Here is a 16,794-nt window from a genome sequence, read left to right as displayed (position 1 = left end):
TTTTCTATCTACTTTCGTCAATTTAACACTTGTTTCACCTAGTTCACTATCTACTCTTGTCAATTTACCACTTGTTTCACCTAGTTCACTATCAACTCCTGTCAATTTACCACTTGTTTCACCTAGTTTACCTAGGTCACCACCTATTGCAAGAAATTCAACATCTGTTCCACCTAATTTATTATCTACAGCAAATGTGTTACCATTTGTCTCACTTAGTTCATTATACTGCAATCAATTTACTAATTGTTTTTACGTAGGTCACTATCTACAGCAATTGTCAATTTGCTGCTCGTTTCTACCCAGGTCACCATCTACATCAATTATCAATTTGTCACTTGTTTCACTTGTACAACAAATACAAAACAGGTTAAAAGTGGATACAAGGTGTTCAATTTAATCACTGGTCGCATTCATACATTTGCCACAATAGTGACGAATCTGATTTTGCAATTGTAAAAATCATCTTATGGTTTGAATATAATCCTTTCTACCAGGAAAGAATGTTAGTTTTAATTTTTTGTTGGGAAATTAGATTTGTACACGTTGTAACCAGTTTCTCGTAGCTCTTTCAAAACAGAATGTGCGATTATACGTGTGTTGTATTGTTGCCTGAGCACAAACAAAGTAAGTTGAACCTTTTTTCTTAATTATTTAAATAGACATTGCATTTCAGGAGAAGGAGTTTGCGCAAAAGAAAGATAATTCTTTTCACGAATTGGTGTCAGTTTTTGTAAAATTGAAGAAAGTATGAAAAATGTTACAACTATAATCCCGGTCTCCCCTAAGGTACATCTTCTAATAATTTACAAAATTTACTGTTTTCAAAGGTCTAAATCAAGTAATACAAATTTGCATGATATTCATCTACTTGGTCGTCTGTCTCTAAAATACGTAGACCGTCTTCATTAGCCCACAAGGTGCAGAAAAGTAGGACGTAAAACTCCATTCAAAATTCAAATCTAAAATACGTAGTACAGTCAAGTAACCTAATTTCGTGCTAACCTATTTTTCGTGCATCAGATTAATAATTTACATGTGCGACCTCGCGTGACCTCCGCATTTGCTTGTTTTGATACAAATGGGTTATCTGTAGAATGTCATCTAGTAGAATGAATTCAGTAGTTTCAAGCAAGGTAAAATGTATCAATGTATACTTTGACAGATACAAAATGGCGGATTTCAGTTATTACCAAACGTCTCAGTTTTTTTATCGGCCGAATTTCTTTATAATCCCTAGCTGTAATCGGAATTCCAAAGTGTCGTCTGCTTGAATATAGTCCAACGAATGAAGTCATGTGATCGACTATCGGATTCCGTGTCAGCAGAAAAATTCTATGGAACATAATGTGGGCCGTATTCTTATGTTGTTTCAATGACTTTTAGCAATAAATTCGGTGGGTTCGTTTTGCAGCATTGCCCAACTTGCCGCATCGTGCCAAACTGCACAAAAACGACTTGTAATACGAAACTAAAGGTTTCTGATAAAATCCGGAATGGTTCAAACATTGTACACGAAAATAAGTGATGCATTTTGCCGCCGTTGTTGACTTGGTTACTCATGAAATATGGGTCAAAGTGAGGGATTCATAAAGAGAATCGAAACAAACCAATTTTAATTTTTGTACGATATCTGAGGAAACATCTAAGACATAAAAAAAAATTCCGTTTTTTTAACTTTGACGAAATTCGGTGTTGAATCCTCATATGCACGAAAATAGGTTACACCACTGTCGTACTCCTTTGGTTTGAAATAATTGACTTTTATCATCCAGACTTTTATGCCATGTTACATTCTGTTGAAAATGTAGAAGTCTGGATGACTAAGACTATGTTTTGAATTAACCCAAAATTTAAAAGTCTTTCGCGGTTGACTATTTGATCATTTAATTGAAGGTATAATCAAAATCTTTAAACTGATAAAATGCATAAAGTTTGGTTCTGTAAAGGTCCACATCGGATATCTATCCTGACCAAGAACACAGGAATATATTCCTATATATAGTAGGCTCCTTTTGTAGAAAGTGTTCCGGCATGACCTTTTTTTGAGTTTGATGCGACAGTGGAATGACCATGATGATAATGATTGATGCACAGCAATAAAATGATGTTATTGCTATGCGAGCAAGCTGAATCCGATGCCTAATTATATTATTAATTGATGACGAAATAAAGCCCCATCACTGCCTTACTATTTAATAACAGATATAGGATAGTATAGCCTATTATGTTATATTGATATTGGTACCGGTATGTTGAAAACAAAACTGCTAGGCCTATATTATAAGTAAGATGTACAACGTATTATAGACTACATCACATCACATGAAAATGTGTCTCGAAAACCATCCTACTTGCTATTAATCAATAATAGTATAAATAGATGCTGTTTTCTTTATTTAAGGGTATGGTAAGGATAGTTTGATGAAGAGTTTGATTGAGAAGTGAAATTAAAATGGAAAATGAATTAGAGGTGGTAGATAGTGCCACACAGCACAGATCTATAGTGGAATATCTATCAGAAGTTTGTGGTATTAGAACAGACAAAAGTGCTAGACTTGCTGCTATGACAATGTTGTCTGACCTCCTTAGATCAGTTCAAGTTTCTGTGTCAACCAAACGCATTTGTATACAAAGTGGTATTTTAGAGAATCTTGATGATATTCTAGACCTACCCACCTCGGCAAGTTATATTGATAATATGAGTATACTACATATTAAATTAGCCTTACAGATTATTTGGGAATTGTCTTTTGCTCCTGTTTGTGTGCAGGAACCTTTGGTTGATAAAAAATTCCTAGCTAAGATAGTTAGCTTCATCAAGCTAGCAGATAGTCCATTGTTGAGATATGATAAGGCTGGTACACAGTTCCTCAAAAAACTTTGTGAAGGAAAGCAGATTATTGGACAAATCAGTGGAGAATTTGTACAAATGGAGATGTCGGTTATTGATAATGAGGCCAATTATTTTATGAAACAAAGTATGATGTTATGTCCTTCTCAAATTAAAGAATGTAGGTTGTTTGATACATGTGGAGAAGATGATGTTGATATATCTGATGTATTTATTACAGAAAGACATGCTATTCATAAAGAAAGTAAACTGACATTTACAGATGACTCTTGGAAAGACATTCTAGTCACAAATGTTGTTGCCGGACCTTACTTTTGGGCTCAAATTGGTGAGAAGGTCATTTTGACTGCTCAGAAAATTCAGTTGTTGCTAGCTTCTGACGATTTAAAGTTAACTACAGCCCATGTTGGTCAGTATGTAGCTGTTAAACATGATGATTCTTACTTTCGATGTCGAGTTTTGAATAACTATGGAGAACATGTAGTTGTCATGGCAGTAGATTATGGTATGGTTGTTTTGGTTGAAGAATCTATGGTATTTGCGTTACCAGAATCTGTTGGCATTATGGTTTATCAACCTCAAGTCAAATTGTACTGTCTCTCAGGTAAGCTGATGTTTAAAAAGTTATATTAATAGATGTCCATCCATGAACATTTCATAACACAAATAGTCCACTTAATTTTGTGACAGCGAAACTACCAATTTCCCCATCACACTATAAGGTTTGTATAAATATATCTTACCCAAAACAAACTCTGCGTTTATCAAAACGTTTGATCACATTTACTTAAATAACAGCATTTTATCTCTGCCTGAACAATACAAGCATTTGACCAGAAAATATTTTAGTCTTATTAAACAATTTACTTTCAGGAGTAGCTCCCCCTTTATTAGATACAGACATTCAACAAGTAGCTTTAGGTATACTAGTTAATTTAGCTAGACAGAAAGTAGTTATTGGTAAGAATGTACAATCTTTATTATCAGTCTAAAGTGGATATTTATTTAATGGCCTTTCAAAAATGAGGATAATAAGAGCCAGATAGAGACATTTAGAATAGACTTTTGCGTCATTTTTGGCCTCTTTCCTCTACCAATTCAGCTATAAATGGTTACAGAAAATACAGTATAGACTGACATCGATAATAGATTTCAGGAAAGGGAAGGTTTGATTCTCCCAAATGTACAGGCCCAGGATATAACAAATACTTCATCAAATTGATATACCTTTCTACATTCTTTTCCAGTAATTGACATACTTAACTTATATTATTTTAATGTTTGTTGTAGGAATTTCATTAAACAACATGAAGATAATGGAAGTTTTAAAGAAAACTTTATTCTGTAAAATACCCAGTTTAGTTCTACAGTCTCTTAGTTTACTCAATAATTTATTAAGTAATCCTAGAATGGGTAACAAACTACCAGTTGTTGATATAATTAAATGGGTATTAGGTAAGAAATAAATAACAGGCATATTTCATTATTGTTTTTTAGCTATATTATTTTCTAGGGAATATTTAACAGGATAAATTGAAAAATGAGAATTGTATATATTTAATCAAAGAAAAATGTACTTACTGGGCAGTCAGTAGGCCTATCTAGGTCTTTATTAACTTTCTTTCATGTAGATATTACAGATATAGTGAATCCATTAGTAATAATATGTGCATTATAAGGTTAAGAAGGGTTTGGACTTTGGTATTTTTTTGCTACTGTTGAGATTCTGAAGAGCAATACAAACTGAAATTAATAATGTCAACTGGACTAGTGATCTGGAATGGTTTCTTGTTCACTTGAAATTATTTTTTTTTCACCATATTCTGAATATCAGTGACCTCCCCTGTTTATTGCGTCTAATTTTCTAACCTAGAAATAGTATAGGGACGTATTACTTGCCCCTGATACACAAATAATACACAAACATTACTAGTCAAACCATTAGCTCATTATTAGATATTTTATTAAATTTGTGTTCCAGAAATTTGTGAAGATGTTGCTAGTTTGAATGTGAGTAAAGCTCTTCAAGAAAAATTATCAGCAGCATGTTTATCATGTTTATCTACATTATTATTTAAAAACAGACAGAAACGTAATGACTTCTATCTTAATCATGGTAAGTTTCAAATCAAAATAACAATATTTTAAAGAATTGAGATTAAAATGATTCAGATAAGATAACCGCATACTAAGGAATTTGATGCAAAAAAATTAACTAGATCACAAACATTCTGACAGAGTTCCATAGCTTGTATTGTTTATTTGGTAAATTGTTTATGTTTAAAGGTTTAGAAGTGACTGTAAGGCTAGCTGGAGACTATCCTAAACCATCTATAGTATACAACAGAGTTGTTCGTGTATTAAAGAATTATATTATTACCTTCGATAAAACAGCTAGAGAAAAAACACCACCAAGAAAAACACAATATGATGATATTAGTCCTATTCGATCCAGGTAATTTAGATATTAAGTGTTGATTGTTGTGAAATTTGCTGATGGTTGAAACTACTTCAAAAAATGAATAACAAATATGGTTTTCTTTATTGAAATGAAGCAAAGAAATACTTAATTTTTGTCATGCATGGCACTATTCAAATTTTAAAGTATTGATACAGTGTTTTAAGGAGGTTAATCACATTAAATCATGATATCCAAAGACCGAGTGATCATGAAATAGGTTGTGGACAAATTGAAATGCTCAACTTTATATTGATTATGGATTTGATTAATATAAGATTATATTCAATACTTAGATAATGATTGAATTAAAGTTGTTGGTTGATGTTAGTGTGGTATCAGAATTCATTATTTTAACATTATATTACATGTCAGATTTTCTTACAGACATTGTAGTAATGAGAATAAAGTTATATTTAAATCTATTAGCATTGAGGTAAGTGATTTATCATTAATTTGCGACAATTGTTTGATCCCTGAGGCTGTAAAACTTTTGCTTGATATAAGAACCAGACATAGTTAAGAAGCCAACTTACATCATTCTGTATTTAATGTAAGTTGGGATTAAAATAGCTGGTTGTTTCAATTGGAAGCTGTCCAGTATAGAGATCCCTTGAAAAAGTATTTCCTTTGAAAAATTTCTTTCATTGCACACTGCATTGAATTTTGTTGAAGAGCCAACAAAAATAGGACAAGTCTCTTCTCATTTCAACTCAAAAGCTCAAAATAATATGTAGAGATTAAAGGACTACTTAAATGCATTTTGTGATGCAGCTTCTTAAGTTTGGAACTGCAGAAAACTACATTGATATAATGTTATCATTTGATCAATAGTGGCAATACGAACATCATCGTCAAATATCGTGGTTTAGCGCTTATGGACATTTTTGTCTTGATTAAGTCATCTTCACTCATAATTCCAGTAGTAAATGGGTACGAATAATTCAGGAAAGATCCGTGCCTAGAGGTTTGTCCAAGGATCAGCTGGTGGAAGAATCATTTGTGAACCTAAGTTGTTATCTTTTTGTGCAGGACGAGAGTTCAAGTGATGATGAAGTAAACCATTCTGAACTACCTAGATTAAATATATCACATTCAGTTAATACAGCTTTATTTTATAATGATACTTCTACTGATACAGATATAAAATATATCAGAGGTTTGTTACTGTTTAATACTTATACAGACATGAAATATATCAGAGGTTTGTTACTGATTAAAATAGATACAGGTATGAAATATATCAGAGGTATGTTACTGTTTAATACTGATATAGGTGTTAAATATATCAGAGGTTTGTTACTGTTTAATACTGATACAGACATGAAATATATCAGAGGTTTGTTACTGTTAGATTAAATATATCAGAGGTTTGTTACTGTTTAATACTGATACAGACATGAAATATATCAGAGGTTTGTTACTGTTAGATTAAATATATCAGAGGTTTGTTACTGTTTAATACTGACATTAAATATATCAGGGGTTTGTTACTGTTTAATACTGATACAGACATGAAATATATCAGAGGTTTGTTACTGTTAGATTAAATATATCAGAGGTTTGTTACTGTTTAATACTGATACAGAAATTAAATATATCAGGGGTTTGTTACTGTTACGCTAGTTAGACTGTTAGCTAACCCTTTATATGACACGACAAACTAGGAGAAACACAGATCATTAAGAGAACGTTTATTGTATATCCAACATGGAGAACGAAATCAAGGGATATAATTACAAACAAAGGGAGTGAACTACAAACTGTGGTCTACGACAATACAAAGCCACAAACACCAAGGCATGACCACCTTTTCTTCTTAATTAAATTATTAATAAACTTAAAAAGCTTTATTAATGTCATAAGAAGATAGTACTAAAATAGAATAAAGTACTTAATGTAAAGTACTCAGTCTAGCAGAATTTTGAGATGATATGAGGTCTTTATCCAATACGGGTATCTGCTCGTGAGTTAATTGGTCACGTTGGGTCCACATCTATCTTGCGGACAATCCGCCATGGCGGAAGCGAGTATTTATTATTGCAACGACTACTACAAGATCTGTTGATGATATGGGTCCGCGTCATGGATCTATACGCAAGATTTCCAATTCCAATTCTTGTATAGCTCTTTCTGCAACGGGGTTTTTATTGATATTTTTAATCCTTCCTATTACGATACAAATTCTGTGTTTCTGCAGCAACGCGTCATTCGCTAGACTTTGAAATCCTGGAGCCGCATCAACACGTATGACGCACGGTGGACCGTCAAGGGGGCGAAGCACAATACATTGACGGATCAAAGCATTTCTGAGTGTAACGGCTTTCTCGTCCTCTATTAGGCAAGCTGTGGTGAAAGAGGAAACATATTCTCTCAGTGTCAGTATCATTTGACGATCCCTTCGTAGGACTTCGGCAGCAAAGGTTATTCCAATAACTTCTGGTGGCATGGAAGAAGACTATTCTGTTTTGGTCTTTGGAATCTGTTTAAGGGCTGCACAATGAAGAAGAAATTTGTCCAATTGTCTTATCCATATCTAGAGCGAAATAGTATCGGTGAAGCACCCTTTTCAATTGATATGCCAAAAGATGGTTAAGACGTAAGTGTAATGCAGTGATAATACCATCCAGGACCTGTCGAGGGACCACGATACATTCTCATGGAGGTTGTAAAAGGTCTGCATACTTCACAACCAGTATACCATCTTTAGAAATAGTAGCGACAGCGAGATATCTTTTAATGTCTTTCATGTTAGTGTGTTTTTTGATGGACGTGTCCATTGAGATAAATGTGCATGCGTACGTCTGAGATCGGCGCATTCTCCTTGTAGTGACCTCCATGTGCTTCTCGTCAGAAATGGTATGCGGCTTTTACCAGATAGGATATCATCTACCAATGTTTCTACGAAGGAACATTTCTGACATGTACTATCCGGACATTTCTACTTGAAAAATCAGACGGAATATTGGATTTCCCGGCCAAATGGCCTATGGTGGCTTGAAATTTGCTTGCCACAGATAGAAATGTAGATACACGTGGACTGAATGAGAATTCTCCTCTACATAATTTGCGATACGCTAGAGTACACGGCTTGCTGTCAGTTAAGATATGGGCTTTATGTCTGGACTGGATTATATACGGACTAAAATGCTCAACTGTTACAGCAATCGATAAGGCTTCTACTTCACACGGTATCCGTGATGCTTGGCGCGGCTTTAGCTTAGCTTTGAAGAAACCAGCAAATTTCGTTTTACCGCTGCGAACCAGGTACAATGTTGCACCGATACCTGGTTTATTTACTGCAACGTCTGTTATGATCCACAGTTGGTCATCGGGTCAGGGTAGCGTAATTGTTTTGTCGGGTGATAAGTGCCTGTATAGTGCCCTCCTGCCACAGCCATCCGAGAATGTTTACACTTCGTTGAGCTATAAGCGTTTTGGTTAGTGATAACTTTAAGTTGTTAGCTTTCAGTGCGGTTAACACCGAGCGCCAGTTTTGTTGTAGCTCCTCTGGTGTTGAACCTCCACAATAGAGATCATCAACTAGTTTGGCTACCGTTCCTTTGTCGATTAAATCACCCAAAATGCGGCACATTGGTTCCTCGAGAGCTGTTTCGCTGCCTGGCATTCCCATTGCAGATCGAGCGAAGTGCCCATATTGACTGATGCCTGGAATGGTCCAGAAGCACCATTGCTATCACAGATGGGAATGAAAACGTCATCAAAGTCTGTTAACATGTCCTTAAAATCTCTTCTTGTTTCTGTGGATAAGATTTTGTGTGGGTCAACCTGGACGTTGGCAGAATGAAGATCCGAAGGAGTAGTATAACTGGTTTTGACAAGTTATGAGATGTTTCGCGTAGGTCAGGAGTGTATACAGGCCGTACCTCGCAAAAAATGTTCATGTTGCTTCAAAGTTTGTGGAACGCCTAATTCGTTTGGGATCCTTACTTATCCAGCTAAACATGGGAGTAGACATGGGGGTGGCCATGTTGTAGTACTACTGTAGTTGATGTATTGTGGTGTCTGGTGTCCTGGCGAGGTTGGATAGCAACAATATTGTCACTTACATACTCAGATGGCACTTCAATTAACTCTTCTTTTGGAAAGTAGAAGTTTGATTTCGCATGACTTGCACCTCCTCGGCTGTACGAATTTCCTCAAGTAAAGAATCGAGAGCCTGTGAGATTTCGAGCTTAATAGAAGCTAAAGTTCTTGAGCGCAATTCGGCAATTCCACTAAAGTCTTTGTGTAATAGGCGTAACCAGGTAAGGACGAGCATTCATCTTCCTCGTGAATGGCATCACCGTGGTGAGTTATGCCAGAATCTCATTAGAGAAGATTATCTTCTATAAGTGCAGTCAAGCGTTGGTAGAAATCTTCAGGTCGTTCTTCGACGCCTAAACTGATATCATCGAAATCCAAGAAATGGCTTTCGGTTAACTGGAAACCATAGTGAAGACGGATTGACTGCCATGTAACGATGTAGAGTTCTGGACAATAGATTTCCTTGAAATCAAGGGGCAATAATTGGCAATTTGTCCGAGCATTAATTTTAATGTTTTAACCTTTTGTTGTGCAGTTTGTCGTCTGTTTTCTTACCCCCTCTCCGTCATTGTTGAATCCCCTGTTTGGGGTTTGTTACTGTTAGATATGAAATATATGAGAGGTTTGTTACTGTTTAATAATGATACAGATATTAAATGTATATGTTTGTTACTGTTTAATACTGACATAGACGTTTAATATATCAGAGGTTTGTTACTGTTTAATACTGATACAGATATAAAATATATAAGAGGTTTGTTACTGTTTAATAATGATACAGATATTAAATATATAAGTTTGTTACTGTTTAATACTGATATAGACATTAGATATAACAGAGCTTTATTAGTGTTTAATACTGATACAAATATTAAATATAACAGAGGTTTGTTGATGTTTAACACTGATACAGAGAATAGAATGTGTCAAAATTAAAGCTATATATTTTTTGACATTTTATGAATTGATGAATTACCAAAGTTTATGTTTATTATTTAGATAGTGATACAGGATTAAGAGATAGTGTTATAGTTGAAATTAGAGAAAATACAACATTAGAAACTATCTCTGTTGAATCATTATCAGAAATAACATGTGCTATGTTTAATTCAGGTAAGTTGGCTTCCCTTATTATCTTAATTCCCCAGAAAACCTTGTAGATCAGGCTTATAATTGGTATAGTGGTTTTTGGTGTTGGTGTGGCATATTGATATATTCGTATTGCTAAAGTGGTATGTTATTGTAGGTAAGGTGGTACTATATATATATATATATATATAATATACGGTACCTGAATATATAGTATAAACTTTACCTACATCACAATATATATTACTACCTTAAACTACAATAAAACGCCACAATGTACGATACCTCTTACATACAATAAAATGTCACAATATATAGTACAGTACAGTACCTGCAATAGAATACCACTTTTATAATATCATATATATATATATATATATTCGATATATATATATATATATATATATGATATTATAAAAGTGGTATGTCACAATATATAGTACAGTACAGTACCTGCAATAGAATACCACTTTTATAATATCATATATATATATATATATATAAAAGATATATTAGATATCAGGTACCGTATATTATTGTAGGTAAAGTTTATACTATATATTCAGGTACCGTTTATTATTGTAGGTAAAGTTTATACTATATATTCAGGTACCGTATATTATTGTAGGTAAAGTTTATACTATATATTCAGGTACCGTTTATTATTGTAGGTAAAGTTTATACTATATATTCAGGTACCGTATATTATTGTAGGTAAAATTTATACTTTATATTCAGGTACCGTTTATTATTGTAGGTAAAGTTTATACTTATTCAGGTACCGTATATTATTGTAGGTAAAGTTTATACTATATATTCAGGTACCGTATATTATTGTAGGTAAAGTTTATATTTATTCAGGTACCATATATTATTGTAGGTAAAATTTATACTATATATTCAGGTAGCGTATTTTATTGTAGGTAAAGTTTGTACTCAATGGTGTCGTATGTTATTGTAGGTAAAGGTTGTACTATATATATGGTATGTAGGTATAAGTAGTATTATATATAATGTGGTATTTTGTAATATGTAAATGTGGTACTATATATGTATCGTAATATGTTATTGTAGGTAAAGGTGGTACTATATATTTTGGTATCAATAAAGAAGGTATTGTAAAAGGACTATATCTAAATCGTGATGAAAGAGATGAATTAAGAATGGGTATAGATCAAATGATGAATGAAAGAATACATCCATCTATACTACATTATCAGTTTACAGTATCTTTAAAACCTGTTATTGATGTTGATGATAAAGGTGACCAAATTAAAAGAGAAGATCTATATGTTGTTGGTATGTTAGTTTATGTCATAATCAAGGTAAACCATAAATGGGGATTTTGAATGATATAGTATAATGGCATGAAATAAAACTTTATATCTGATATGACACTATGATTCGCTTTTTCATTGACTCTGGTAAGAATAAATATATTGGGATTTGACGGGGATATTGTGTGGTTAAACTTTTGTTTTATAGTATCAGATGTTCCATGCTTAGCTAGTCAGACTTTAGATTCTTTACAGAAATTTACCTAGAAAGTAAACCTGGTATGTTTTATTCATGTAATAGAACTAAACGATGTTTCTATAGATTTGGAGATAAAACAAGTCTCATACATACTCAGGTTAGTAAACATTGAATTTCTATATGTTTAAAGTTATCAGGCCTCAACAATAAGGCATAAAATTATTGAAATATGGATAGAGAAATACAATATTATCATTCAAGCAGATATGAAATGATATTGCAAAAAACCTATAGACAACTTATATGACTTGTTGGAAACAGTTTGTGATAGCTGAAAAGTTATATCACTTAAACACAATTATGCAATCGGATCAAAAATTGTATTTGCCTAAACCAAACTTTTAGCTTTGACAAGAACTTATAGTTCATTAGAGAACTTATTATCTATGACTATGAAGTCATCTCCATTACTTTATATGTTCAGAATTATGCTGAATTAGACAGAGTTACATTAAGTATATATTTGATTTTTCTTTCCATTTTATTGCATGTTTTAAATAGTGCTGGTTATCGCCAATCGATACAAATCAAGATACATACAATATAGGCTAATGGAATAAAAATTATTATTTCATCTTCAATGTTTTTATACATATATTAATTTATAACTTTGTAACTGTGATATTTGGTTATGTAGTTGCAAGGAGTGGTTAACGTCTACTGTTTTATGAAAAGATTCCAACAATTTCAGTCAAGTCAGTAAATAAAAGTTGTGATTCCATTCATCAACTTATAAATCCTCCCATTGCTTAATTATCCCATTTGACATTATACATTACATAAAAAATATTGTCTGCTTTATTATTTTTTTTATAGAATTTCTTGTTCAATAGAATACATGTTCCGAAGATTTTTTTTCGCATAAACAATATTTTAGAATATTTTTATTTTATTTTATTTTTTTAATTTATATATTTATTTATTTAAAATTATTGAGCTAGGTATAACATGAATTATTATAATTATTATAAATCTTGAAAACAGACCAAGGTGAAAATAACTTCTTTAAAGTGTTTGTAAAGAGGTTTTCAGAATTGTTCATGTGATTAGGGAACACTGATAGCATCAATTTGCAACATTCCAATTTTCAAACAGAAGTCTGTAGTTCCTGTAATTCGGCTAAAACTAACATTTTATGACATCACTTATTTGAGAAAGCATATTTGTTTTAGTGGCATTACACGAATCACAGACGTCTGATTGAAAATTAGAATGGTGCAAATTGATGATGTCGGTGCCACTGATACACATATAAAAGTTAGAAAACCTCTTTACAATCCCTTTAATGTCAAAAGATAGCATTACTTGTCAGTTTTACTTTAAATTTTGGATGAGGTAAATTTGATGGAAACTTTTTCATTGGAATGATTGTAATGCTCTATATAAAGTTTATCTTGATGTATTAAATATATTGTAGGATATCAGAGAACTAATTGTTTTAGAAGAAGAAAGTAAATATAAGAAAGAGATTACAATGTTAGAAAAGAAACTGGAAGAGTTAAAGGTATATACCTAGGTTTGAATAAATTGGCAAATATCTCAACATTCAAAATATAGACATGAGCGTTTATTTTATAGGTAGTTTAAGTTGTAGTATGAACTCAAAAGGTCTGGCTTGATAGTTTCAAATACCACGAGTTTTATCCTGATACAGAATTGGTAGACTGATCTTGCCTATGTTCATGAATACAAATATATGGATGTTTTGTCTATTTGTAGGTAGTCTCACATCAATAAGTGCTAAATTAAATACACTGTATATACGAATTAAAAACGTTCCATATCTCTGAATTTGGCAATTGTAAGACATTTTGTGAAATTAAGAGTGTCTTAAAGCTTACTCTGATCGAATCTGATATAAATATTGTCATTTTGTTTGTATGTACCAAATTTACTTTTTTCATTATGACGTGTGTCAACAGAGCTGTACCATTAAATTTTCATTAACCGTATATTTTCGTGTATAGTGCGCAGTTTTTAAAACTTTTTCACAAGAGCTTACCTGTCAACATAAGTTTCTCAGCGTTCTTTTAGAATAGGATGTGATTAATTGTGTTTGGAAGGTTTGGAAGGAACATTTGTTGTCTTATTTTATTACCTTGGTGCTACAACTGTTTTACTTGTTTGTTTCTACTTCAGGAAAGTAGAATATGTTTGAAGGGATCTAACCAATTAAGCATTTTAAAATGAAAATTTAGAAAAATGTCTTCCGTCCATGTTTAAGGTTTTTTTAATTTTATGATAGTGGTGCCCAAGAAGGTTTAAACATATCTTAACCAGTTTTGCAAATGGCAAAATTTTATATAAATTTTATGTTTGTTATTGTTTAAGAATTATTTTATATTTTAGTATATTATGCAAAATGATACATATTTGTGCTTTATAATTTTCTTTCTAACTTTTTGGAATATCATTTTAATATCCATATATTGTTTACAATTTTTCATTGAAATTTGCTTCAAATATAAGACACATACATGTACAAGGTGAATCATGGAACAAACCAAGACTTCCATTGTTAGAATAATATTTGGCATTGACATTTTTCATGCTATATTTTCAGGGTTTAGAAAGTTCTAGAAAGAATTCCAAATATTATTTTGTATCATAATTTCTTCGTTATTGCTGATATTTTCTAATGCAAATAAATATTTGTGAATATTGATATGTATTATATTTTCACATGTCTGTTCCCATCCTAATAGCCAGTGCGATATATCTTTTTGCAGGAGATTTCGATTGATCAGGCGCCACAAGATCTGTCAGTGTTTATGAGGATGTGCTAATCTCACCCCCTTTTATCTTTATACATTTAAAATGTTGCCGCCTATTCATGCCATTGGAATGTAGATCTGGATTGTGAAATGTGGTGTCGCTACGTAGTTCGTTGACCCTACCAGGCGTTCGTCAGTTTCCATCGGTGCATGTATGCTGAATTTCGCCGTAGTTGAAGGGATAAAGGCTAAACGAACCTTCTGTCTGGTAAACGCAAAGTGTAAGGATTGCCAATAAGACACCGCGGGATTTGCAAGAACAAATATGAGTGACTGATTGACTGACGTCAACTTAATTCCTGTTGATTGTTTGGTCCGCGATTGTCTTTTGAGATGATGTTGGATTCATGCTTTCATGTGACAATTTACTAATACTCTGTCAATTGCAGATTATGTTGATCTCGTTAAAGCGTATCAAACCACATCTCCAACTCTCAATGACAGAAAAATTCTTTCAAAATGCGTTGAGTCGAAAAGATGCTTAATGTGAGCATAACTTTGTGATTAAAGAAAGGGATTTCCAAAACAGATTAGAGATGTGGTCGTGCATCATTTTATAAAAAAATTGATCGTGTTTTCATATTTCCTTCCCAAGTTGAAGTAGTTTGATTATATACGTCATTGATATTTCAAACCTTTGATCTATAGATCTAATAATACACATTGGAACAACAATTGATACAAAACTCTACAAAAAAAACATCATTGATTTGCTAATAATAAACAGTACAAATAACAAAACGCGTACCTTCTCCCTTTTCAGGTCGATTTTTCTTCCAATATAACTAATTTCTTGATGTAATAGATTTATTTTCATATTCATATATCTTGTATGCTGTAGTTGGGGGAGGTAAGATCTGGATATCCATTGATTCTAATCACGGGAACATGAGTTCAGAATGCAGATAACATGTCATGGTACTTATTTAATATAAAGACCAGGGACTTAGTTATAGACTGGTTTAAGTATATCAGGTGAACGTTTTTTTCCCGTTAGGAGCAATTAGTACAAGTATAACTTAATAAAGAATTTCAAAAACAGTGAATGATGGTACACCTCGAAAATAATTTCCTGTAGGCGATTATTGTATTCATAGTACAGATAAAAATTGCCTTCAATTCCAAAAATTATCTTATCAAGATCATTCCAATCCTCTTGTACTTTTCTGTTTCTAGCACCGAAATAAGTCACTTGGTACATTTCCCACAACCATTATATAACAGATAACTATAACATTCAGTGATATTCGCCCACATGGTGAGATAACAAAGCCATTCCATTATCAATTCAATTCTTAATAATTTACGAATTATAACTCTATTTCATTTTTTAATACATGTAGTTTTTATTGTTATGTAATTATTTTATAATAATCTTATTCATAATTACATTATCTCATGCTATAGAGACTTTTACAAGGTGCCAAACCTTTTTGCCACTGAGATACTTATTGATACACTATAACCCTCAGACCTAACAAATTAAATTGCGTTGCCCAATAACGGAGCAAGACGGTTTTACATATGCCTGCTTGATGTCGAGAAGGTTCATTATCTTTTAAATACATTTAACTTGAATTATATAAACTCCAAATGGACAATGAAATGCCAAAGGCCTAAATTTGTATAGATTACCACAGACTTTAGAAAAAAAAGAAAGTCTTCAATATCCGTTATTGAAGTTTGTGGGAATATCAGCTTATAGCCAGTGAAAAGTTAAACAATAATCGTTAGTAACATGTGTTAAACCCGAATCCAAACGTTATGAATTCTAACTGTTAACATGAAACACTCATGAGACTTTATCGACAACAAGTAGGCAGGGCTAACTTCTCTTTTCAAATCTATTCTATCAATTGCATTATTCATGACTGACGAACGCATTACGCTAGAATGGAATTGAACTGCCGAAATGATTTTTTTCCTTCAATGTTCTGAATGCATGTTGGTGCACTCGACGACCGAGTGGGCTGGATTTTAACTTTCGTTCTTACAATTAATTTCAGACATATATTTAATAAATGTGTTTTTTGTTG

The 16,794-nt window shown here is 32.6% G+C and overlaps 1 protein-coding gene across 1 annotated transcript; it reads left to right on the top strand.

Annotated features, from left to right (window-relative positions):
• Positions 1-2,455: 2,455 nt before the first annotated feature.
• On the top strand, positions 2,456-15,243 carry LOTGIDRAFT_231139 (hypothetical protein; the record flags this gene model as incomplete). Its single annotated transcript, XM_009052112.1, has 13 exons — positions 2,456-3,458; positions 3,728-3,814; positions 4,145-4,309; positions 4,836-4,970; positions 5,141-5,309; positions 5,700-5,748; positions 6,345-6,471; positions 10,141-10,245; positions 10,359-10,472; positions 11,523-11,747; positions 11,981-12,081; positions 13,402-13,488; positions 15,148-15,243. The coding sequence occupies 13 exons, from the start codon at positions 2,456-2,458 to the stop codon at positions 15,241-15,243; spliced, it is 2,463 nt and encodes an 820-aa protein (XP_009050360.1).
• Between the last annotated feature and the right edge of the window lie 1,551 nt (positions 15,244-16,794).

The sequence above is a fragment of the Lottia gigantea genome (genome assembly GCF_000327385.1).
Source record: "Lottia gigantea unplaced genomic scaffold LOTGIsca_18, whole genome shotgun sequence".
Classification (NCBI taxonomy): domain Eukaryota; kingdom Metazoa; phylum Mollusca; class Gastropoda; family Lottiidae; genus Lottia; species Lottia gigantea.
The sequence above is the reverse complement of the archived record's forward strand: the minus strand, read 5'-3'. Positions and strand labels throughout refer to the sequence as shown.